Source organism: Salvia hispanica, chromosome 3 (assembly GCF_029641045.1).
Source record: "Salvia hispanica isolate PSC_SH4W2 chromosome 3, Shi_PSC_v1, whole genome shotgun sequence".
NCBI classification, from domain to species: domain Eukaryota; kingdom Viridiplantae; phylum Streptophyta; class Magnoliopsida; order Lamiales; family Lamiaceae; genus Salvia; species Salvia hispanica.
The window spans coordinates 48,304,234-48,330,533 of NC_142694.1; the positions used below are offsets into that span (position 1 = coordinate 48,304,234).

Sequence of the window (26,300 nt, forward strand, 5' to 3'; positions counted from 1 at the left end):
TAGAATTAAAATATTCTACCAAATCTTTCCATACCTCAAGAGATCTTGCCATATCTTATTTTAGTTAATATTCAAAATCCATGTCTTATTTAAAAAGGCTACTACACGCCTATTTCAATCCCAAGTTGGGAGAATTCTTATTTTTATTTTGCTCCGTGATATTTTATTCTACTTCGTAAAATATTCAAAACAAAATCTTGGCTAATTAAGAGCCTAATTTTCGAAAACTAAATGGGATTTTGCCCTAGAGCTTATTTTTGGTATTTCTTCTTCCCTACTCCATAATATTGTTTTATTTAATTGTGGAGAATGGAATCTTACCAAATATTCTAAAGATCTTATTGAACTCTATAAATAAGAGAAACCCCTAAACCTAGCCCCATAATTTTTGCCCCCCACCCATACTACACGCCCCCTCTCTCTTCTCCACACTCTCTCAATTTTCTTCTACTTTTCTATTCATCTTCTTCGTTCCTACTCGATTCCTCTTCTTTCTAATCGATTAATCGGTATTCTTGAACCATCATGCATCTTGTTTGAGTGAAAGTGGGATAAAGGGGATATGGAAATATGTATACATGTGTGTGGCGTGTGTGTGTGTGGCATGTGTGTGTGCGTGTCGTGTGTGTGTGTTGTGTTTGTGTGGTGTGTGTTTGATGGCTAAATACTCTTGTATGACATATGTTTATGTTAGATCTAGATTTGAGATGCGAATGGAACTTATGCGATGAACGTGACCTTGATTGATTAATGATGCTAGAATAGATCGGTGGGAAAAGGGAAAAACGTTGAGACATGCATGAGTTAAGAGTTTGTATTGAATCTGATTTGTGATATGTGCCTATGTGAATAAAAAGGTGAAACCTCAGTTGCGAAGCCGGATAACAAGGGAAAGAACTTACTTGAAATCTAAGCAGTCGAGGTGGGCTTTACTCTTAAACTCTTTTATGTGCAAATATATGAATGTGGAGAAATAAGGGTGGTTTAACTGTTATGCCATGCCTATGTCTATTTTGTTGCGATATTGTGCGCCTGATGCCCAGTTTGAGAGTTCGCTCCATTGGGCTATAGGGCTATAGATATGTTAAACGAATTCGGGTCTGAGTATGGGCCGCAAACCCTGCCAGGCTGTGTACACGAGGGGATCGGGAGCCATCCTTGCTAGTCGGCCGGTCTCGTGGGCGAAAAGTGTGGCCACACTTTCGTCGCACCATGGAAAGATTGTGATTGTGGAATTTGATGAGAAAAGTGGGGAGTTAATTGACTGGCCAGTCTATTGGAAAATATATTTTGTGATACTCGTGATATACTCTTATAACTGCTTAAAACTCGAGTTCACTTGGTAAGGGTGGCATAACTTATAAAAAGTTTTGGCAATGAGCTCACTGAGTATTTCAAAATACTCAGCCCTGCATGTATTTTCCTTATATGCAGGTTGAACGATGACGAGCGGTGGCGGGTGTTGAGCATGGTAACTAATTAAGATGGACGTTTTGAACTTCAAGCGTAGTTGTGTCTTCATACATAGCTGCTCTTTCTCTTGGTCATTTCCGCTGAAATTATTTTGAAACACTTTGAATATTTTGCACTCTCCTTTCGGTTTAGAGGTCTTAGACTATCTTGTGGTTTTTATCTTGAAAACTATGTCATACTCTTGAGATTTTTGATCGTAATTTATGATACCTTCCTTTTTCTTATTTAAGCTTCTAGGTTAAATTGTTGTTTTAAATGCTCTGTTAGTTCCATTAAATTTTTGGTCAAAACTCTTTTAAGTCCGTTTTGGTAGCAGTCGCCGCATTTATTGTACCCTAGGAAAGCGGGCTGTTACAATCAATCCTAGATTTGTAAATCCTAAAGGCTTCTAATATACCTAATGCACTCGCTCTCAATTAACATAACTGCTTTAAGCGGAGCTAATTGTAACGTCAACTAAGCTCTTCTAACATGCAAACCTCCTCTCACGATTATATTGTACATCAATAAATCATCATAGGATGTGTCACTCAAACATGAAACATTGCCCAACACTTAGAAGAGAAGCAAAGTAATGAACAAAATTGATATTAAATAAATAGGAACTGTACAAACCAAAGTCGTTATTAATACATCCCTATAATTCTATGAGTTTAGTTACACATAATGAAATAATCTAAAACACATAGATTGAAGGGAAAACATAAAAAAACTAAAGCAATAGAACCCAAAGGTTGAATCTTGTAATCTTGAATCCACTCTTCACACTCCTTAAGCAATGATCACAGTGGACGAAACTCTCAAATATTATACTCTGAAAATTATGCAGCAAAAAGTTCCTTTGATGAAGCTTGATGGGGTATTTATAGCTCTAAAAATCGTGCCTCGTGATATGGGAAATCTTCAGCACAGTATGGTAAGTTTTGGAGAGAAAATAGGGTTAATTTGTGCGCCGCATTTTTCCAGCAGGCCACTGCACTTGGTCCAGCGGTCGCTGCAAATTATCTCGTAGCTCCTGTATCTCGATCAGCGGTTATTGCACTTGTTTCAGAGGTGCTGGCAATCACTCCGTAGCTACTGGATCTAACTGATGTGTTCATCTTTACAGCTCTATTTTTCGAAGCGGGCCACTACAGGGGCAGCGGTCAATGGCGGCCAGCAGTCGCTGGCTTAGGTGCAGCAGACCGTTGGCTGGCTCAAATACTCTAGATTCCATCTTCGACTTTTTGCTATCTTTTCAGGTCTATTTTGCGCATTTATCACAAAACACGTCAAAATACTAAAATAGATAAAACATGCAAATAAATGACATGTAATGCAACTTTGGCACTCAAAACAGATCAAATATTAGCCTTAAAACAATGCAAAATCCAAGCGTATCACCAATACGACCTCCCTCAACCCGCGCAACCATTACATACGCCCATTAGACAGGTTCGACCACAATCAGTACAGTCAGGGGATAAAAAGAATCTAGAATGAAGAAAGGAAGTCGCGGAAGTAAAGTCCGTCGACCAACCGAAAATTGCAATTGAAATAAAGTGAAGAAAAATATAATTTGTTATTTCTTGAATGAATAATATGAAATGATCCACATATATTTATAATAGGGATATGATAGGTTGCTAACTATCTTAAATTGATAACTAACAATTATGTCAACAACCTATGTTATGGATGTCAACATGAAGACATTTTTATGTCAACTAAACGTTGAAATAAAGTGAAGGAAAAATATAATTTGTTATTTCTTGAATGAATAATATGAAATGATCCACATATATTTATAATAGGGATATGATAGGTTGATAACTACGTTAAATTTATAACTGCCAATTATGTCAACAACCTATGTTATGGATATCAACATGAAGACATTCATATGTCAACTAAACGTAGTTGACATACATATATCTTCTGTTTATATGCATGTCTAACTAAATGTACATCTTGTGTTGACATCAGTAACATAAATTGTTGACATAATTGTCAGTTATTAATTTAAAATAGTTGTCAATCAAATATGATCCTAATTTATAATATGTGGAAATATCAAATCATATCTTAGACAAGAGGAGTGATCAAGGTCTAACTAATTTTAAGTGTATAACTAGAGAATAAATCTCAGCCACTCATTATCTTAATCTAATGACTAAATGAAGTATTCAATTTCTATTAATAAAAATTGAAGGGGGTAGTTTGGGAAATCAACTTTGTTCTATATTCTAACATACGCATTCCATTCACGCATTATCTCTCTCTATTTCTATTATCATTATCTCTCTCTTTCTCTGTGTGCCAATCTTTGGCCGCCACCGTGATGCGTCGGAGGCGCTTCGGCGGAGGAACGTGGAGCTAGAGAGGGAGCTCCAGAGCAGCCTGGAGGGAGAGAAGAGAGTGGAGGAGGAGTTGCGGTGACGTGGCAGCATGTACGGTTGGTGGAGGAGCGGATCTGCAACGAGCTTGACGAGCTGGAGGCGGAGGCTGTCGATCACGCCATGGAATCTAGGGCTCAGATCACGCTTCTTATGGAGAAGCTTTTTGCTTCTGAAAAACTTCTTCAATCTCTCTCGCTCAATAATCTCTCTCACTCAATAATGTCCTCACACTGAATAATCTATCTCTATCTTTGTAGTTCTATGCGTGTGATGCAGATCTATGAACAGATTTATATTTTGTAGTTTCGTTTGAATTTGAAATCATTTGGATTTTTAGGATTTTCCGTGGGATGAATTGTTGTAACGGAGATGCAGATCTATGTATTGTGGTGTTGTTGATCGAAGATTGAGCACTTTAAAACATAATTAGATCACTTTGAACTCATTTTTAATGTAGTGAGCTATATTTTGTCAAATATGTGTTCATTTGTGCACTTCACTACAAAGGCAATACAATTCACTGTACACAAAATATACTTCACTATAAAGCCAATATAGTTCACTATAAACGCAATATAGCCAATATAAGCATGCATCACAAACAGTTCACTCTAACCAGGGAATACTTCACTCTAAATATGTTTTTACTTCACTATATGCATTATATACGTCACTATACGTTCATTATACTTCACCGAAATGAAAACAACATTTACTTCACTATAAACGTCATATGCATCACTCTATGCTCAATATACTTCACCAAAATGAAAAAACAGTATGCTATAAAGAATGCTGAATATACTTCACTATACGCACAATATACATCACTCTATATGCTCATTATACTTAACGGAAATGAAAATTAGTACACTATAAATAATACTCTTCACTGAAATATCAAACACATATTTAGTTCACTATAAACAATATTACTTCACTGTAAGTGAGTTTTGTTTCGTTTGAAAACTTCTTGGTTCAACATACTTATTTCGTTGCGTACCTATTTTTTAGTTCAGTAGAAGTGTGAATTAGTTCACTGCTTACATGTTTTTAGTTCACTGTGTACTTATTTTAGTTCACTGTGATTGCGAATTGATTCACTTTTTTAGTTGTTTACTTCGTATCAACAATTAATTAGTTTATTTGTGAACTATATTTTGTTAAATATCATTTGTGAACAAAAGAGCTATTAAAAATCAATTGAATCTATATCTATGAACTACATAAATAAAAATTTTGAACAAAATATTAATGTAAGTTATGAAACTGTTGAATGTAAATGAACCGAATAGGTATTACAATGAACTGAATCATGTTATGAACTATATAAGTTTCTACAATTGTTTCATTCTCCATACATGCATAAGCTTCCCCTACTGTTTATTTTTTCTTCATCTTTCGTCTTTCTTTACGTATATCAGCAGCTTCTGAAAGATTCATTGGTTATCCTATCATATAAAGAAAGTAAAAAATGATTAATAACAACATTCAAACACAATATACTTGGACATAACAACATTCAAACACAAAAAGATCACTAATAACATGCATCAGAAACACTTTACTCTAATCATGAAATACTTCACTGTAAGCACATTTTACTTCACTGAGATGAAAAACAGATCACTAATAACATGCATCACAAACACTTTAATCTAACCAATGAATGCTTCACTTTAAACACATTTTACTTCTCTAAGATGAAAAACAGTGCACTATAAGTATAGATCACAAACACTTCACTCTAACCATGAAATACTTCACTTTAAGCACATTTTACTTCACTGAGTTGAAAAAATAGATCACTAATAACATGGATCACAAACACTTCACTCTAATCATAAAATATATCACTCTAAGCACATTTTACTTAACTGAGATGAAAAACAGATCACTAATAACATGCATCACAAATACTTCACTCTAACCATGAAATACTTCACTTTAAGCACACTTTACTTCACTGAGATGAAAAATCAATGCACTATAAGCATGGATCACAAACACTTTACTTTAACCATGAAATACTTCTCTCTAAGCACATTTTAACACACTACTAATAACATGGATCACACACTTCACTTTAATCATAGAATACTTCACTTTAAGCACATTTTACTTCACTAAAATGAAAAAATAGTGCACTATAAGCATGGATCACAAACACTTCACTCTAACCATGGAATACTTCACATTAAGCACATTTTACTCCACTGAGATGAAAAAACATATCACTGATAACATGCATCACAAACTTTTCACTCTAACCATGAAATACTTTATTCTACGCATGTTTTACTTCACTGGAATTAAAAAACAATGCACTTTAAGAATGGATCACATACACTTCACTCTAAGAATGAAATACTTCACTTTATGCATATTTTACTTCACTGAGATGAAAAAAATAGATCAATATAAGCACGAATCACAAACACTTCACTCTAAGCACGGATCACAAACATTTCACTCTAACCATGTAATACTTCACTCTAAGCACGTTTTAATTCACTGAGATGAAAAACCAGATCACAATAAGCGTGCATCACAAACACTTCACTCTAACCATGAAATACTTCACTTTATGCAAATTTTATGCATCACAAACACTTCACTCTAACCATGGAATACTTCACTCTAAGCGCGTTTTACTTCACTAAAATGAAAAAACAATGCACTATAAGCATGAATTACAAACACTTCACTCTAACCATGAAATACTTCACTTTAAGCACATTTTACTTCACTGAAATGAAAAAACAGTGCACTATAAACAGGGATCACAAACACTTCACTCTAAGCATGTAATACTTCACTCTAAGCACATTTTACTTCACAGAAATGAAAAAAACAGTGTACATTAAGCATGGATCACAAACACTTCACTCTAACCATGGTTATAAAAGTTCTGAATTTTCACATTCATTTTTTAAAATATTTTGGTTCGATCCAGATACATATCTCAAAATTTGAATTTTCAAATCGATTTGGATTAAGCAAAACCGAAATGCTTAACCATATAGAAAATCAAATAAAAGCAAGATTAGAAACGACCACAAATATAAAAAAATGATTGAAAATAGTTTTCAATCACTGTCTTCAACGTGACATGAACGCTGGAGGAAAACGTGATGGAGCTTGTCGATAAATGACAACACATCGCCGACAATAATCTCCTCCTCATACTATTCCTAAACCCTACCAACCCTCCGGCGACTGGAAACCTAACAGTCGCCGCCTCATTCACGTCCCTGTACCTTGGTGGGGTCCACGACCTCCTCCCTGTAATGGAAGAGCAGTTTCCCGGGCTGTGATTGACCGAAGATGATTGCATGGAGATGAGTTGGGTGGAATCCCTTCTCTTCTTTGCTAATTTTGATGACGACGAGGAATCGACGGAGGGAGAATAGAGAAGAGACAGAGGGAAATGAAATGTTCAAATGAGGGGAAAAGAAAACCCTTCTCATTTTAATTCAGTAAAATGACCAATATAACCCCGAGTGAACTAAATTATTCATATAGTAATTCAAAACCTGAATATAATGCTAGAATGCTAAAAGTAATCTTAGTCCTTGATTTTTTTATCTTGTGGCTGAAATTTGTTCTCTAGTTATATACTTAAGGGGCATTTGCCCCATATCACTACTCGCTTAGACACTATGAAAAGATGTTAATTCTTAAAATATCTAAACTTAAAAATACTCGTATCAACATGTTTACTCAATTTTTTATTTGAGCTTTTTTTAATATATTGAAAAAAGTAAGAGAGTATTACCATTATGCTAACTCATAAGTTTATCTCCTTTTGTATTTGGACAGTCGGTCCTATACTTTTTAGAAAATATATTTGCAGAATATGAGTAATCATCAAGCGAGTGGTTCCAGATTAATTGAAACCGAAGATTTTTCTTAAAATAAATAAATAATAATGTGATACTTAGTAGTTCAAAATCAAGCTATAGAATAACACACTTGTCCACAATCAAGATTCGAGAGTTGAAACGTCATTATAAGATCGATCGAAACACACGTATGCAATTGCTCAAACGGGGACAAGGGGATCCACACGTTTTCGATTATAATGAGTATTAATCTAAGCGTGCCCTTTTATTTAATTTCCGGTTGGTTTGATATTACATAAAATTAATTATCTCTACGTTTTTATTTCAAAAATAAAATTACAAGTCAGCATGGATTTCTGGAACTATCCGACGGTGTAACGGTTTTATATTTAATTGAAATATGTAGTGTTAATCTTATACTACCAAATTATGTACCCGAAAATTCAAAAAATCACAGAAATTCTACTTTACTCCTTATTGCTATCGTCCACTCGTCCCAAATTTTAAGCCAAAACTCCATTTTATAACTTCTCCCTCCGTTCACGAAAAATATGACATTTAAAAAAGGAAAGTTTTCAACAACTTCTCTCTTACTAATAATATGGATCCCACATCTCACTAACACTACTTGTCTCTTACATTTTTCTCTTATTATACTTTTTTTTTTCTCTTACTTTGCCAATTCTAAATTAAAACCCGTGTCATTTACAAAGTGCCCTATTTTTCGTAGACGGATGGAATATTATATTGTATAAATTTTGTATATAACATCGTAAAATCCGTATCAAGTCAAAGTGGGATATATATTAGGAGACGGAGGAAGTATAATTTACCAACCAATTAGCTTAACCTTTATAAATTATAAACCGATCAAGATAGTCTTCGGACTATAAAATTAAATAATAATGAGATAAATATTAAGACCTTAAATAAATTAAAATAATTGAATTTGCTAAAGATGCTAGGTCATGTGACGTTATAAGCATTAGGTGAACCTCTGCGGGACAACTCGGGTTCGTTCTCATTTTGGAACCTACCTTGCACACGTTGTCTTGTCATTTAGTATCCGAAATTATTTTAAAATAAACTTAATGACAGTGAGCTGGCGGTTTGACAATATAAGAGTTATTCCCTTCGTCCGCGAACAGGAGTCTCATTTTTTTTCAGTGCAGATTTTAAGATATGTTAAAATGGGTGAAAAAAAGTTAATGGAATATGGAATCTCATTATATACATTAGTTTTGAATGATATATGAGTGAAATGTGTTAGTATAATATGAGATCGCTTTACTATTTATTAGTAATTATGAAATAAAACTCCTATTCGCGAACAGAGACTGTTAGAATTTATCTCATGTGTTGCCTTCAAAGTATAGCCAAAATAATGTGTGTATCAAAGGCATTTTAGATTCAAGTTCAAAGACGTTACCAATATATAAAAATAATTACGTATTTTTTAGTGAAAGAAAAAAATGATAATGTGCATGCAGAAACCTTTAGTTGAACGTAACATTAGGATTAATTAATCTCTTATGTTAGTGTTCGATTTCAAAGATAAAATAATATTAGGATATAATCTAGGATTGAGTTGTGAGATTATTTTAATCATAGGAGGTTAGCTATGACTAATTAACCCATGATTATCTATCTAGGATTGAGTTATGGGATTGAATCTCTTGAACCAAACACCCTACAAATTTAATTATAGGATACAATCTTGCAAAATGCAAACCGAACACCCCTTATGAGTACTTTTTATTTTATATGGATGACATTGATATAATATTGGATCTATTGGTAGTAGTAAATATATACTCCAATTTTCTTTGTTTTCTATCTGCAAGTCCCTTCGCGTATCCTTCATAGGAAGCTTCAATTTAATATTATCACTACATATTCTATCACAATTCCTACAACTATATATAGACCCTATTCACGTATCTTAGTACGTACACATTCTACTCACAAACATATCTCATAGTTCACAAACTTACTCCAGTTCATTATTTCTTTTCTATCATTCCTTTTGACATTGGACTGAAAAACAATGTTGACAAACCAGGAGCAGCTTCTATCCAAGATTGCTAGCAACGACGGCCATGGCGAAAACTCTGCGTTTTTCGACGGTTGGAAGGCCTACGACTCCGACCCTTATCATCCCACCCAGAATCCTAATGGAGTTATTCAAATGGGATTAGCAGAAAACCAGGTAACATTAATTATACTCATATCGTTTCTCTTTTAGTAATATAGGAGTATGTTCTAATATAATTATTTTTTTTCTGCAGCTTTCCATGGATTTAGTGGAGGAGTGGGTGAGGAACAACCCACAGGCCTCCATTTGCACCCCAAAAGGGGCGAGCCAATTCAAGGATATAGCAATTTATCAAGATTATCATGGCTTGCCAGAATTCAGAAATGTAGTTTATTAATGTCATACTTATTATTTATCATCAACTAAATATATATCATTAAAGATCCATGAAATTGAAATAACATGAATTCATATGCAGGCTGTTGCAAGATTCATGGAGAAAGTGCGGGGGAACAGAGTCCGGTTCGACCCAGACCGCATAGTAATGAGTGGTGGCGCCACCGGAGCTCAAGAAACACTGGCCTTCTGTCTGGCCGACCCGGGCGAAGCACTCTTGGTGCCCACTCCATATTACCCTGGGTAACCATTTGTTAATAACACTCGCATTTCACTAATTTTTTTCGAATTTTCTTTGTAAGGTCAAACTATTTATTAAAACACGTGTCAATCCAAATGTGTCTTTTATTCACGAACATAAGGATCATTATATATGGCACCATCCGGACTAATATATTTCTGGCATGCAGAAACGACCGCGATCTGACGTGGCGCACGGGCATCGAGCTCATCCCCGTCGTCTGCGACAGCTCCAACGACTTCAAGTTTACCCGCGACGCCCTCGAAACCGCATTCAACAAGGCTCAAGAATCAAACACCAAAGTGAAAGGCCTACTTCTCAACAACCCCTCAAACCCACTAGGAACAGTGCTCGACAGAGAAGCTTTATCAATGGCGATAAACTTCATCAACGACAAGAACATCCACCTAATCTGCGACGAGATCTACTCGGCCACTGTCTTCGACGAGCCTGGCTTCATCAGCATCGCCGAAATCTTGCAGGAATCCCCACAAACCAACCCGGAACTCATCCACATCATCTACAGCCTCTCCAAGGACCTCGGCTTCCCCGGGTTCCGCGTTGGGATCCTGTACTCTTACAACGACGCCGTTGTCTCCTGCGCGCGCAAGATGTCGAGCTTCGGCCTCGTCTCGACTCAGACGCAGCTGCTCCTGGCGTCCATGCTGTCGGACGAGGAATTTCTGGAGAAATTCCTCGCCGAGAGCGCGGCCCGCCTCTGCGCCAGGCGCAGCATGCTGTGCCAGGGCCTGGCGCAGATGGGGGTCGGCAGCCTGAAGGGCAGCGCCGGGCTCTACTGCTGGATGGACCTGCGGCGGCTGCTCAAGGCGGCCACGTTCGAGGCCGAGATGGAGCTGTGGCGCGTCATTGTTAACGATGTCAGGATCAACGTCTCTCCTGGCGCGTCGTTCCACTGCTCAGAGCCTGGGTGGTTTAGAGTCTGCTTCGCGAACATGGACGATGAGACCATGCGCGTGGCTCTCGGTAGGATCTCAAAACTTGTTATGCAAAGTAACAAGAACTCTGAGAGCAGGAAGCCGTGCAGAAGGAGGAGCAAGCTAGAGATCAGCTTGTCGTTCAGGAGGCTGGACGAGATTATGATGTCGCCTCACTCTCCGATGACATCGCCTCTTGTCCGGGCGAGGACTTAGATGGATTTTGTGGGATTGGACTGTTGTCGAAGATGACAAGAATTTCGTTGCTTTGGTGGTGAATAAAAGGAAGAGGATTAATTAGGGTTTGATCTTCCTTATGTGTGTGATTTTTGGTTTATTTTTTATTTCTTGGAGTGTTTGGCTTTGGGGATTATGTGATCTTAACGACTCCTGCAATAGTATCAGGTTTTTTGTCCTTATGGGACATGGCATAATGTGTCTGATAAATGTTTGATCGTTTTTTTTGTAATGAGTAACTAGCATGCCAGTTATGACTCTCACCGCCTACATTTGATATTTGTGAATTGTGTGATAGAAATAATAACTCTTCAAATTGTTCGGTCTAAGACTCAAAATCACGTAAAAGAGATTATTTAAAAAATTTCAGAATTTTATTTAATTTTATAAAATGACTTAGGAGTATTAGTTTCGAGGGTGTTCGATAGTTGTTTGCACTAGTGCTAAAGTTTTATTTGGTCAACTAACAATGTTCACGAATGGAAATTTACCGTAAACATCGTATATGGTTTTTTATAGGAGTAACACAATAATCTAAATTTTGGTTGAAAATTGTGGACTTCTAGAAACAAGTGCGACATGTTTGACAATAAAACACAACTCAGTAGTAACATAGTTCGCATGGGCGTGATGAAAGTTTTGAAAGCATAACTCATCACGAAGCGCTTCTTATCTTTCTGTATACATATGTCCCATCTGCTCGGGATCTTTCATTTGACAATAATTCGAGATGTGCAGTCCACAAGCACCCCAAACTGGCTCGGGTAGAGGTGTGACTTCCACATTCTCTACAACTGAAGTGATCATTTCTAGCTTTCCTATTTTTCATCTAACTTTTCCTTCAAGTGGGCAGTCCCTACACTCACTCTTTTTGTTGAATATGAATGGATTACTTTCTTGGCGTCACTTATCTTATTCTCTCTCTTACTTTAATTTTTCTTCACTTTAACTATTTATTATCATTTCCCCAAAATACGTGGGAAAAAAAAAATGTGTCACCTAAACTGGGACGGAGGATTAATAAAAATCGGGCAAAGAAAGGAATTCAAGGAATATTGATTTCACAATTCAGTCTACTAATTAACCACTTATCATACAATCTCACGACTATAGGGTTACTAGGGCGAGTCACCTAATTATCGTCTTTGACTGGACAACATCGATTACTAGCATTAAGGCTGTTAATCTTAGTTGCAACTCCCAATAGATTGATTAGACCCTTGTAAATGCATAACTCTTTGGTTTAACCTTTTGGGAATATTAACTATAGTGTCGTCAATTCTAGTCTAACATATGGATCATCTCTCGATTCCCTATATGCCATTAAATCATACTCTCTATATCCCGTTAAAAATGAAACGTTTTCCTTTTCGAATTATCCCATTAAAAATGAAACTTTTTCTAAAATGGTAACAACACTACATAAAATCTCGTGCCGAAAATCAAATGTTTCATTTCTAATGGGACAGAGGTAGTACATAGGTTGTGTCACTCAACTACAAGCATTATCATATAAATGTGAATGAAATAAATAAAGTCTTTGGATTGTAAAAACTGAGTTAAATAAACATAAGCGCTACTTTCAAACACCCAAAATTTTACTGTTTAGCTACATATCGACAAGTAGTAAAACAGTAAATTAAATAACTAGACATGAAGTAAAACACATAAAACCCGTCGTTTGAATCTTGAAGTCTTCAGTCTGTTCTTGTCAGGATCTTGAAAGATCTGCTCCAGTGGAAGATGGATAATAGAGGAATTATGTGTGAAATATGAGTTGAAAGAATTTATGTATAAAGAAGGAGAAGCATTGTAGGCTATAAGCTGATATGAATTAGGTCACGGGGTATCTATATGCTTCAAAAAGGTTTAAAACATGGTAAGAATTGAATCCTACAAGGAATAGACGAGATTTGGCTTGACAAGGGAAAAGTACGGACACTTACATGATAACTAAACTCATGGCAATTTGTAAACTGGAGTTAAACTAACTTGAACACCTGTAACTGAAGGAACATGCTGAAACTTTCCCAAAATAGGCAAACAAAGATGCAAAAGCAAGTGGGGACCATTTTTCCTAAACTGACTGGGGCTGGCACAAAAGCTGTGAAAAGCAAAAAAGCAAAAGCAAAAAACAGATCTGATTTTGTAACTAACTTCTACTTCGTCTTCTCCAAACAACCAAGTGAAACCAGAGCATGGGACAGAACTTCAACACCATTGACGAAATAAAACAGAGCATGCTTCAAAACAAGGTGTAAAGACAAAATTCAAGCTAGAACTACCAGATCTACTCTCTTGGGTCAAGCAGAAAGCGGAATAAACATATACATTAACCTTGCATGCATCACCAAAATTAACAGATCTCAGAAAATCGAGCACGTGAATAATTAGATCTCAACTTCTAAACTATTGGAAATCACGTAAACAACATGGATCTAAACATCTAAGCCACCAATTGCGAAAAGCATCCGAGAAACATGACTAAATAGCATCATCAACACGAAAATAAACACCAAAGCTTCATAAAACTGGAAATAAGTCGAGATTTAAAGGCGGAGTCGTCAATTCCTCCGATGAAACTCGAGATCTAACTACAACGTCTCAAAAGCGATAAGAAAGCAATGATCCAATATCGGAGTCGTCAATTTCCCCGTCGAAACCATTGAACTAAGCTAAGAAAGCAGTTAACTATCTAAACCAAGCTAAGAGAGCAGTGGCGTTAAGCTCTCATAAGCAAAAAGCATGTTATATCACGGAAAACCAATGCATGAAACGAGTCTTATCAGAAATCTTTTATGAGACGGATGGAGTACAGCTTTCCTGGATTCTGAATCATAGCTTTTCTTAGGTATTCTTTTTCCCAATTTTAGTATTCTTACGTATTTAAGAAATAGAGTAGAGTACATCATATACAACTATTATTATTATTATTAAATAAATATTTAAAAAAAAATTCAAATTATGAATCATACTCTACACAATTTCATTATAATAAATAACTATAATTACACTATTATTATTATTATTATTATTATTATGTTCATAATTGTTATTATAATTGTTATCTTATTAATTAATTATAATATAATTATTTATTTATGTATCATATATTATAATAGTATTATTATTATTTTATAAATTAATAATTAACCAACAAAGACTTAATGGAATTTTGAAATTATAAATTTTATTCAATTATAATATCAATAAATAATTATAATTATAAGTATATATTTATTTATCATTATAATAATATAAACTAATAAATTATGAATATCTTAATTAAATTATTTATATTATCATTATAATAATAAATAAAATAATAAATTAGTATATTATTATAATTATTTTTAATTAATAATTTATATAAATTTTTGTAATATAATATTAACATTATTAATATTTTTATTAAATCAAATATAAAAGTTAAAATCTTATATTTTTTTTTAACACGATATAGTAAAGTAGTTAGGAATTATATTGTAAGTTCTTGGTACTCCCTCCGTCCCGGATAATTCGTCCCAATTTTTCATTTCGGTTCGTCCCACATAATTTGTCCCATTTCACTTTTACCATTTTTGGTAGTGGACCTCATATTCTACTAACTCATTCCTACTCACATTTTATTATAAAACTAATATATAAAGGTAGGACCCACATTCCACTAATTTTTTCAACCCACTTTTCATTACAATTCTTAAAACCCGTGCCCGGTCAAAGTGACCCGAATTATTCGGGATGAAGGGAGTATCATTTTATTTGTTAACTTTACTTTCTAGCAACCAAATAAGGCCGTAATATTTCATAATTTAATATTATTGTACATGTTCCAAATTTTATGGGACTATTTATAAAAAATCAAAATGTAGGTATTTACTACAATACCCTCGCCGTGGACAGAATTAAGAACATTTATTATCTGCCGTCGATCCACTGGAACGTGAGATCCTAACCGTAAATCGCGTCCCCTTCAATTTAGGTTTTAAAGGTGTCTGCCGCTGTTTCAGAGCCACCGCCTCTGCCTCTCTCTCTAGCTCTTTGAATTCTCTCCAATATCAGTGGGAGGGAGAGAGTAAAGGACCGTAATATGGCAACGCCGGAAGTTCCACTCCGCTACGTCGGAGTCGATCGGAGCTCTGCCGCCTTCCGCCTCATGAAACAAATGGTAATCCTTCCGCTTCATTCTCTCATTATTTCTATTTATTTATGTTATTCGTGTTACTTCATCATTGATTTTCTCCGAATCACATGAGTTAGCTGAAAATCAATGTGAATTTTGTAGTTCCGATCAAATTGAGGTTGTTGAATTACACCGACATTGTTTTTAGGATGCGCTCTAGTTTTTATGAACTATATATCTAATTGACATCTGATTGAAAAGCAAGTTTTTTTTGTGGAATGATGAGAACTTTTTGGCGACATTTGACAAGATTGTTAAAATGTTCACAAATTTTGTTGCTTAATGTAATGGTTGTTTAGGGATGGGAAGAAGGCGAAGGGCTTGGAAAAGAAAAGCAAGGAATCAAAGGATATGTAAGGGTGAAGAACAAGCAGGATACTTTAGGTCTGCCATTTTTTGCACCACTTAAGCTCTGAAATTCTTTTGATTTATAAACTAATGGATGATTTTGATTTGGTTTATACAGGTATAGGAACAGATATACCAAATGCGTGGGCTTTTGATACCACTCAGTTTGACAGTATCCTCAAGAAACTGAAAGTGGTAAGTTCTGCATCTTATTTCGTTTATTGTATTTATTCGATGTACTTTGTCCCATATCACGACTCATAATTGATTAACTCTTCATTGTATACTTTGGCAGCAAGTGATTGAAAAAACAAAGGATGAAGGTACATGAAAATGAAATTTGACCTGGTTATTGGGTCTGTATAGTAATGCTAGGTACATGACATGTGATTCCAATGTGTTTAATAGATGATGAGATAGATAGAAATGAAGATGCTGAAAAACCCAGCCCTTCTAAAGAAAAAAAGGAGGCAGTTGCTAAGGTTACTCGACCTCAAGGGAGGTCAGGCTCTCTTGAAAAATGCTGATTTTCTTTTTTCTATACCTAATATATATTATATTGATTCAGATGTGCATGATAATGTGATTTCGGATATCAAATATCCAGGTATAAGAAAAGAGAGAAGGGAAAGACTGTTCGTGCATATTCCTCTCAAGATCTTGAAGGAATTCTTGTAAGTATAGTTTGAATGCAGCTTTCCAGTTTCTGTTATTATGCAAAAAAATATGTTTAGATAACTTATTAGTGGCATTACTGCATCCATTTTATATTCGGAACTGGGATGTGCATTTCATCTAATTTTTCATTTTGATTTTATTTCTAAGTTCCTGGAATTCTTCCTGTTCATATTGCTGGAGATTTAGTGCTATGTGCTGAAATATAGGCTTAAAAGCACAATTTTTAGTTGAGCTAAATCAAAGAGCTTTTAACTACTAAGCTTGGTGAGTGAGTTATCGGGTGATGTCATGTCTTAATAAATTTTGTGGTTTGGGATGGTTAGAAACAAGATACAAGTTACTTGTTGATACCATGGGGTTTTAAAGGAAACTGATGTACTAGAAGAAGATATGATCAATTGTATATACCTTTTCGAGTGACCCGACTTCTGCAATTCCATAGTTGACTAGCTCTGGGGTTTTGGTAATAATCGTTGGTTAATGGTTACCAGTCTCAGCTTGGCGCTGTAGTTGAACTCTCTTTTGATTAAGTTGGAATAGATCTGATTTTGACTTTATAAAGCCTTTTTGAATGTCATAAACTTAATGACCTATACCTATGATTGGTGAATCACGAATGTCTAAAATATCTTTAACCTTTCTCACTAACATATTAAATGAAATTATTGCCTTAGGTGAACAAGTCTAAGGCTACAGAGACCTGTAATGCTCCAGAAGTATCAGAGGACGAAAAGTCAATTGAAACCAGTGTTCCAGATGAAGAAGGTAAGCTTTGATTCATTTTGTTAAAAGTAATGCCTTGGATGGGGTTTATTGAATGAAACATTCTATGCGTAGCTTCCTTTCTACTGTGATAAAATGCCTTGGATGTGAATACTCTTTTATATATTCCAATTACATTGATATATGAATGATATAAAATACGAATTTTATTATAAAGTAAAAAATTCACACAATATTTGCTCATTTTGGAGTCTAGGCAAATTTGAAAAGTGAAAAGTAAATCAATCACATTAATCCAAAGATATTGAAAATTGACAGAAATAAGTTTGAACATACCATTTTAAAAAACAAAAATGAAAATTCGAAGAAAAATAAAAATAATACAACAATGAACATTGGACTGCTGAGTTTCGAACATGGGTGGCGAGAAAGAGAGACATCGTCTCCCACTAGGCCAAGCTCACTTGTGTATTAATTCAATACTAATTTATGGAGTATAATAAATTGAAAACCTCGGCATGATTTCCGCGGGCATTTGGCCCAAGTTGCAGCCAATCATGGAGGCTCGCCTCCCATAATGCTGTGTGCTCTCTGCGAAAGTTGAATTGCCTGCTTTTGTTGATGCTCTCATATTGGTATCTCATAGCAGTACTGTCGAGATGCATGTTTTTCTATTTTTCTTAGTCCCCGCCTGGGGTGCTGAACTGTTGAGCTGTGATTAGTTGTAATATATCCTTTATATTCTGGTATTTCGCATTAATTATCTGAACTGGCTTTGGCAATGCCCACTTTCTTTCTTGTTTGTAAAGAAAGTAGATTAAATCAAACTTGCATTGCATATTGATGAAGTATATTGGCTAAGTAGCCTCATTCTCTTCTAATGTTCAGTTTTTCAGCCTTGTCAAGCTTAAGCTGCGTATAGTTTAACTGTGAGAATCATTTAAACTTGCTGATTATGCTACTTGTTATTTTGTTGACTTCAACCTAATTCTAGTTAACAGTCAAAACTTATATTGCTTGTTGTTTTAGAAATTGGATTTTCCTTTCTAACCGTGTCTTAAACTTGCACTGTTGTTTGGTCAAGAATTATATTTGGTGCATATCTCAACACTCCCAAACCTCATGTTATGATCTCTTATTACAAAATTTCAGGAAAAAATCAAGATGTTCCGTTAGATTGGTGGGGCTTCAAACTTGGGTTTGTCGTTGGAGGTATGCTTGGTGCTGAATCTCGGAGAAAGAAGTCCCTTGAGAGGACCATGTTCAATGAGGATGATCAAGAAAATCTTTACAACCTTGCTCAGGTATGCTCTTATGTTTGTAGCTGATTATTCTGTAGATATCTGAACTTCAAGGCTCTAGTGCTTGAACTGCTTGGCAACCCTGTAAAGCCAGTTCTCCATTTAGGACCATGAATGATTGGGTAATTGGTCCAATTCTTGATTTCAGTATAAACCTTGAATTGGAATTTGTACGCTAGGAAGTAGTCTTTTCAGCAATCTGAAAGTCAGAATATATAATCACTTGTCGTCACCTCTATTACATCATACTGTTTTCATGAGGACTTCAGAAGTGGATTCTGCTTATGAGTGCAAGGAATAAATTCTCTGGACCTGCATTTACAGGGCACAAAGACATCTGGTAAACAAGGGCTTGGTATCAAGGATCGTAAAAAGAAAATTGCAGGCTGCTTCTTTGAAGGGAAAAAGACTACTTTTGGTGATAGCGACGGGGAGGATTCTTCTGATTCACATAGTGGAGTAAAAAGGAAACACGAAAATTTGGAGGTGGATTTGGATCCTGCACCAAGGCCAAAACTCAAGAAACTGTGTAGACGACTTCTTGGACAGGTATCATCCGTTATATTGTGAAGCTGCTTTTGACCTAATCTGCATATTCTCTGCTGAATCGCTTCTTGCTGCAGGCACCTGGCGAGTCGTTGAAGCTGAAGCAGCTAAAAGTACTTGTTGATGAACATTCACCTTTGACGTTTTCCAACTTATCAAAAGAAGAGGCTCTTACCTCTTTAAAGGAGAAGGTATAACATTGTTTCTTTAGAATTGTGATTCTCTTGGCCATACTCTGTTTTTGATGGAGAAATCTCCCAGTCCCTGTCGAGCAAGGATCACTTACTGGTTTGTGTTGCAGCTTGAATGCAGTGACAGGTTTTCAGTGAAGGGGAAGAAAGTCTTGCTGGTGAAAAGAACTTGATATAATCTGTATGTATGGAAGTTTACCTACCTGCAACGATGTGTACATTGCTGCTGAGCGTAAATGATAGAAATATAGTATTTACAGATATCAGATAACAATATTTGTCAATGAAGTATCGGGGTCGCATAATCCTGTGGGTTTTACTATACGTCCACCACTGGAGAAGAGTCAATGAGAGGATAGGCCGTGTTAAAGAAAGTCAAAGAGTTGTTTATTTGAGTAATTGAGTAACAGTGAAGGTGTATTGCATCATAAATTTATTACTATAGCAGAGGAATTTGTCTCTGTTATAATTTTGTTTGAAACAATTTTGTGTAGGACAAGTTCCCATTTCTGATTAATAGAATAATGTCGTAGTAACATGTGTTTTCTTGCATCATATATTTTTTACATCTCTATTCTTATAACTGAAAAAACAACAATTAGCGTTGTAAACACAAGCCAGTTTTCTGAACTAGGTCTGAATTATATGTAACTGGCTTGTACAATTTTCTTTCCTATATACTTGCCCAAAAAATCATATCCATTGAAGTAAAGTGCTTCTATTTCTGCTCTACAACCACTATGAATCATTGCGGCAAGCTCTTCCTTGTACATATCCTGCAAGATCTCCGAGGACTCTAAGCTTTTGGCGATTTGATGATCTCGGGGCTTCAATGGAATCAAAGATTCTTCTGGTATGAGTTGGTCGATGTCATCTTTCCGCAGCCCAAGCCATTTGACATTGCAAGCTAAAGCAGGAAATGAGTGGGGTTTTCAGCTACAAGGATTTTCCAAAATGGTATTACCGCATCATGGAGTAATTAATACCATATCGGTATGCTTCCAGCCCCATTGTTACACTCCCATACTTGAATGTGCACAATATTGCCAATCCAGCTGGATTCCTGAATAACCAAATACAGAATGGTGAACACCTGCAACAACTTTGATACTCCATATCTTTAGATGGGCACTTGTACCAGTCAACCAGGGCTAGAATCGGTAGTTGAGGGAACTCTCGGCTCATCCGGTGCAGAAGAAATCTATTTGGCAATGCAAAACTTCATGACATTGGGCTAATATCTGAATAGCATGACACTTATCACAATGCCAATGTACCTGGTCCCGATGTCTGGATATCCTTTGGCCGTGATGAGAATGCACGGAATTTGGTTGAAGAAGCGATCCTCGGCTAACCTCTGAAATACAGCATGCTGTCCGTATCCATATTTCAATAACTTGTTGCAAGAGAAGGATCACAAAGTCCAGAAAAATGGAATTTACACACCTTCTCCACCACAATGATATATCTAGCATCACTCTTCATAACCAAATTTTCTAGGAAATTGAGGTCTCCGGAGATGGCATAGCCAGATGATCCACAAACAGAACAGTCAATAACATCTCGATTTGGCTCCTTCGCGATTAAATAAAACAATATTTAGATTTTGTGGAAAGTAGCAGCAGCATCAAGGTGGTGCATATTATTTGTGTGTACTCAATAAAATGTTACTACATGCCTGCAGCATAAGGCGCCCAGCAACTACTCCTCTGCTCGTAGCCATGATGCCTAGGCTATAACGGCTGCATCTCAGCAATGCCACCAAATCTTTTTATCGCATGAAAATGAGATCGAAATTTCATTAATCTTTGCAGCAGTGAACAATAGAACTGAGCAAACTGAAACTTAGTGTACTAGAATATTGATCCAGCTACTAATTTCGCACGATTTTACTCCAATATGATTCGTTCAACCATGATTAGCAAACAATTGAAATATTACTAATGCTGACCTTGGATGCTACGGTTAGCCTGTAACTGAGAGGTGAAATATTGCGGCGAATCGCTTAGCAATTTGTAAAACAACTCCCTCTGAGTTACTTTCTTCTCTTGACCCAGAATCTGATAACACATTTCCATCACCTTCCACACTTCCAGCCAAAAATATTAGAATCAAACAACAAGACTAACTATTGTTGAATACGACTGAGCAATTTTACGATACCTCTGATCAATGAATTAGCACTGTTCTCATTCATCAACGACTTTGTAGAAAACGAATCAGAAAGAAAAATCCTCGTGTTTTCGGTCAGTAATCCTCGACTAACTCTGCTATTGCTCATCCTCCTGCTAATCTGCTTGCAGATTTACAACTAGAATTGTTAACTGCGTACTTAATTGATTTCACTGTGTTCTATTTTCTCCCCCAAAACCTACTAACATTATAACTCCAAAAAACATTGAATTTAGCGGGAATTGAGAAACAAATTACGAACCAGAGGTAGATCTGATACTGATGGAGTTGAGGAACTGAGATTTTTTAGGAAACTAAGGATTGCAACTTCGATCCTGAGTCGAACCTGAATTTTGTACCAAACAATGCGAAAAATAAAATGAAGAATCACAATATAAATTGAATGAATACAGAAATTAAAAGCAAAGCACCTCAGAAGGAGGAAGGATATCGGCGTAGCAAATGTGTTGATCTGAAAAAAATATGGAGTTCTGTAACAGGTCTCCCATTTTCTCGATGCGAAGGTGGGAGATTTGTGATTTATGTTTTCGCGGGGTAATTTCAGTTTTTGAATGAGTGATGTTTTTATAATTTGGGCCCTGGTTCCGACTCGGCCTCGGATATTCTTGTATGAATAGAATTTAAAATTAAATGATTTGAAATTCTTTATTTGATAAGAAAATATTAATCAGAATTTGGTATTGATTGATTTTTTCTTTAATCTTTATCTACTAGTACTCCCTCCGTCTTTGAAAAGTATGAACTAATCCTTGTTAGTCTGTCCCTAAAAAGTATGAATTTTATAATTTTAGAATAGTTAAACAACACATTACCCCTACACATAATTTTATTTATAAATGACCATCTCTAGTGGTACTGCAAAACCAATCACATATATGTTTTTGAAGAAATATACTTATCTTTAGGTTAACACTAAAACTCCTTTTCAAATTTTGATTTATTGTATTCAAGACCAAATCATTTTATATTTATCAAAATAGGAAAAGGGAAGGATAAGAAATCAAAATACAAATAAACAAAAAAACTTACCGGAGAACAAGAAGACATGAAATAATAATCCAATTTAATTTTAATTATACTTGGTTAGTTATTAATTGGTAAAATGGTCCACATTAACACATAATTTTTTATTGATTAGTTAAATTAATATTATGTCTAACTTATATAATATTGATTAATACTACTACACATTTTTAAAATAACAAATATATAATATTGATTAATTTAATTTTCTAAATTATGTTAATTTTTTATTTAGTAAAAAAGAGATTTCATATTTATTTATATTAATTAATAAATCTTATTATTTTATTTAATTTAAGTTATTGACAGTATTATGGGGTTAGTGTAATTTAGATAAAATATAGGTTTGATTAAAAAGGATTAAAAGTAAGTGAGTGAAGAATATTCCTTTAAGTTTGAGTTTTGTATAAATGTTTGAGTAAAATCAAAATTTAGTGTGATATTTGAAGATGCTCTTATACCATTATACTATACCACTAATGACGTGGAGCTCACCACCCAATAACACTGTTTACACTACCTTTTACTCCCTCTATCCCGCTTTAGCAGTCCCATTGACTTTTCTGTCCTTTTTTTGTAAAAATGATAAAAAATAATTAAAGAGGAGAAATGGTAAATTAAAAGAGATAATAATATAGAGAAGAGTCTTATCTAAATTATTGTCTCGCTTACTTTACCATTTTTCCACTTAAACTATTTTTTATCATTTTTACAAAAAGATGGCAGAAAAGTCAATGGGACTACTAAAGCGGGACGGAGGGAGTAATATATATCTCTCCTACTTTACCAATTATACATTAAAATCCATGTCAAACTAAATGCTCATACTTTTCAGGGACAGAGGGAGTACTACGTAATTCTATGGAGTACTTCCTCCGTCCCAAGGAAGATGACCCCTTTTTTGAGTAGCACGAGAATTTATGTAATTTTATTTTGTGTGCGAAATGAAGAGAGTAAAGCAAGAGAGATGGAATAAAGTAGAGAGAAATGTGTTTTCATTTTTAGTAATGTGTCATCTTAGTGGGGAAAAAACAAAAATGAAAGTGGGTCATCTTTAATGGGGACGGAGGGAGTGCTATTTTTTACTATCTTCGTCTTATAAAAATAGGGATTTAAGAAAATCACAATACGGAATTGATAAAATATGAGAAAAATAAAAAGAAAAGTGATTGAAGTATCGTTAGTTAAGAATGATACTCATCTCAAAACGGTGAAAAAACTTGTAAAAATAGAAATTGACTAATTCACAAACCTAAATGTTAAAAAAAAAAAAAATTATAGCCAGAAAGAGTATGTTTTTTTAAATTGTATGTGTGAGGATTTGTATTGTGGGTGTTGCATTGTGTGTAGTTGCCTATGCAAAGTGGGTTGGGAACTACTCAATTTATAACCTTTTAAAATTTAAAAGTATACTTCTTCTTTTTATAATTATTTAAAATTTAAAAGTATACTTCTTCTTTAGATCAATTCAAAATCTAAAATTAAGAGATTTTAAATTCAAATTTAATTTCAAATCTCTGAATTAGAAGACTCAAATTCAAACTTGAAGTTACATGGTACTAAAGACTAAAGAGGTATATAATAATTTCTTTTTGTTATTTATATAGATCAATCAAAATTTTATCACGATATATAATTATGCTTATTTGTAATGATTTTTATATATTACAAATTTTTTTTCAGAATATTGCGGATCATATAATGATCAATGGTCCATAATCCATATAGATGATATATCTTACTAATAATTTAATATAATGATGCATTAATCAAACTTGGACGTAAGGGGTGTTCGGTTTGCAAGATTGTATCCGAGATTAAATTTGTAGTGTGTTTGGTTCATGAGATTCAACCTCACAATTCAATCTTAGATGGATAATCATGGATAATTAGTCATAGCTAACTCCCTATGACTAAAATAATCTCACAACTCAATCCTAGATTGTATCTTGATATTATTTTATCTTGGAAACCGAACGCCACCTTAACTATAGTAACACCATGTTATAACGGCACCATTATGTCAATATTAGATAAGACCAAGTCTCTAAAGGCGGCCAAGAGCGAAATTATTCTCCTATTAAATTGTTGATCGGAGCTATGGAACATAGAGAGAAATAAAATAAAAATACTATTAGTATCATATACCTACTAGAGAAAAATTGAACTGGATATTTTTGGTTGGTCCTAAATCAATTATTTTAGAAAATACTATTATTTTGTACTATGTTTGTTGTTAAGTTGAGTGAAAAATTATATTTTTATGCCATGAGAAAGTGATATTTTTTTAAAATTATCTTTTAATAAGATAAATTAAAAATATGACATCTACTTTAAAATGAGTACTTTAACTTATAGTCAAAATTAAGCATCATTTTCCCACTTTTGGATTTAGTTAAAGCATTAGCAATGGTGGCCGATCACAAGGGTTGAGCGATCAGCCACCCAATGGGCTCTCAAAGGCCCCCATTGTGGAGAGGGGGCCTATCTCCACTCACCAAAGGCTCCACCCCAAGGCCGAGTGATTGCCTCAGCCAATCCACCATCGGCTCCCATGGGCCCTGAGATAGGCCCTCATTGCGGGAGCCGGGGCTGATTTTCAATATTTTTTTTATAAAAAAATTTAATTTATTAAATTTCTTTCCCTATAAATACTTTATCTTTAATTATGTGTGAGAGAAAAATGTGAGTAGAGAATTAATTTATTATGCATTTTAATTTAAATTATTTACACATTGACATTAAAAATAAAAGAAAATAGTGTTGATGTGGAAATGAGATAGGCTTTGGAATGGACTCTCATTTTAGGGAGATAAGCTTTGATATGAGTTTGCTAACATGGCAGGAGAAAATGAAGATAGACCCTAAGATGAACTCCGTAGATAGGCCACCATTGCTAGTGCCCTTACGAGCAAGCAATTTTATATGCACACGCTTGAAAGCTGAAACTCTCGTATCAATTCACACAAAAGAACATTTTAATTAGATGGATTAAGATGCAGAGGTGCTGATGTGCCTTGTATAAACTATATTAACGCTAAGTATCATTAAAAAAAACATTGATGTTAAACTATATTTAAACTTGTAACCATTAGCGGATCTACAACATTTTTTTTATGTGTACGACACAAGAGTGTTGTAGCTCTTGGTGTCCTCTCCTAAGTGATTGTTATCCTAATCTTCCAAAAGATTTATAAAATTTAGACTAATTTTAACATTATTTCCGAATCAAAAACTAAATTCAAAGAAAATGAGCAAAAAGATAAAACGTGGATTCAAAAAGAAAAATGGAATTAATCGCCTAGAGAAAATAAATTCTCGGTGGGCCGTTGAGTTAACACTTTGCGTCGGTAGACCAATGAGTAGAGCCAATCCATTCAGGGGAGCTAGAAATTCAATTCAGCAGGGGCAAAAATATTTATATGAAGAAATTTTAGAAGTTTGAGGTGGGGCATTTATAAAGAAAATTACTTTTTTCTTAAAAATTGATTAACAACTTAGTATAAATGGAAAATATTGAGGAGGGGCAAATGCCCCCTACCCTCCCTTTGTAGATTCGCCCCTGAATCCATTG

At 34.8% G+C, this 26,300-nt stretch overlaps 3 protein-coding genes and 1 pseudogene across 3 annotated transcripts; 3 read left to right on the forward strand and 1 right to left on the reverse strand.

Moving 5' to 3' along the window:
* The first annotated feature begins 2,251 nt into the window (after positions 1-2,251).
* LOC148931000 (uncharacterized) lies at positions 2,252-4,085 on the forward strand (annotated as a pseudogene).
* Positions 4,086-9,623: 5,538 nt separating this feature from the next.
* LOC125211868 (1-aminocyclopropane-1-carboxylate synthase-like) lies at positions 9,624-11,764 on the forward strand. Its single transcript, XM_048111814.2, has 4 exons — positions 9,624-9,905; positions 9,985-10,116; positions 10,210-10,370; positions 10,538-11,764. The coding sequence occupies exons 1-4, from the start codon at positions 9,744-9,746 to the stop codon at positions 11,517-11,519; spliced, it is 1,437 nt and encodes a 478-aa protein (XP_047967771.1). The 5' UTR covers positions 9,624-9,743; the 3' UTR covers positions 11,520-11,764.
* A 3,775-nt stretch (positions 11,765-15,539) lies between these two features.
* On the forward strand, positions 15,540-20,048 carry LOC125214826 (G-patch domain-containing protein 1-like). Its single transcript, XM_048115993.2, has 11 exons — positions 15,540-15,708; positions 16,023-16,107; positions 16,190-16,266; positions 16,367-16,394; positions 16,480-16,573; positions 16,679-16,745; positions 17,424-17,514; positions 18,625-18,776; positions 19,098-19,322; positions 19,397-19,510; positions 19,621-20,048. The coding sequence occupies exons 1-11, from the start codon at positions 15,631-15,633 to the stop codon at positions 19,681-19,683; spliced, it is 1,074 nt and encodes a 357-aa protein (XP_047971950.1). The 5' UTR covers positions 15,540-15,630; the 3' UTR covers positions 19,684-20,048.
* On the reverse strand, positions 20,021-22,209 carry SPO11-2 (sporulation 11-2). Its single transcript, XM_048115996.2, has 10 exons — positions 22,114-22,209; positions 21,945-22,028; positions 21,674-21,803; positions 21,462-21,599; positions 21,189-21,277; positions 20,957-21,085; positions 20,788-20,882; positions 20,649-20,711; positions 20,497-20,573; positions 20,021-20,417 (listed from the first exon to the last, which is right to left on the reverse strand). The coding sequence occupies exons 1-10, from the start codon at positions 22,189-22,191 to the stop codon at positions 20,152-20,154; spliced, it is 1,149 nt and encodes a 382-aa protein (XP_047971953.1). The 5' UTR covers positions 22,192-22,209; the 3' UTR covers positions 20,021-20,151.
* Between the last annotated feature and the right edge of the window lie 4,091 nt (positions 22,210-26,300).

Bases quoted from the DNA above. Each gene is read 5' to 3' on its own strand.
- LOC125211868 (XM_048111814.2), top strand. From the start codon at position 9,744: ATGTTGACAAACCAGGAGCAGCTTCTATCCAAGATTGCTAGCAACGAC. The intron at 10,117-10,209 runs GTAGTTTATTAA...ATTCATATGCAG, and splicing joins GCTTGCCAGAATTCAGAAAT to GCTGTTGCAAGATTCATGGA. The intron at 10,371-10,537 runs GTAACCATTTGT...TCTGGCATGCAG, and splicing joins CCCACTCCATATTACCCTGG to AAACGACCGCGATCTGACGT.
- LOC125214826 (XM_048115993.2), top strand. From the start codon at position 15,631: ATGGCAACGCCGGAAGTTCCACTCCGCTACGTCGGAGTCGATCGGAGC. The intron at 15,709-16,022 runs GTAATCCTTCCG...ATGGTTGTTTAG, and splicing joins TCCGCCTCATGAAACAAATG to GGATGGGAAGAAGGCGAAGG. The intron at 18,777-19,097 runs GTATGCTCTTAT...CTGCATTTACAG, and splicing joins ATCTTTACAACCTTGCTCAG to GGCACAAAGACATCTGGTAA.
- SPO11-2 (XM_048115996.2), bottom strand. From the start codon at position 22,191: ATGGGAGACCTGTTACAGAACTCCATATTTTTTTCAGATCAACACATT. The intron at 21,804-21,944 runs GTTCGTAATTTG...ATCTGCAAGCAG, and splicing joins CAGTATCAGATCTACCTCTG to ATTAGCAGGAGGATGAGCAA. The intron at 21,600-21,673 runs GTATCGTAAAAT...TTTGGCTGGAAG, and splicing joins TGCTAATTCATTGATCAGAG to TGTGGAAGGTGATGGAAATG.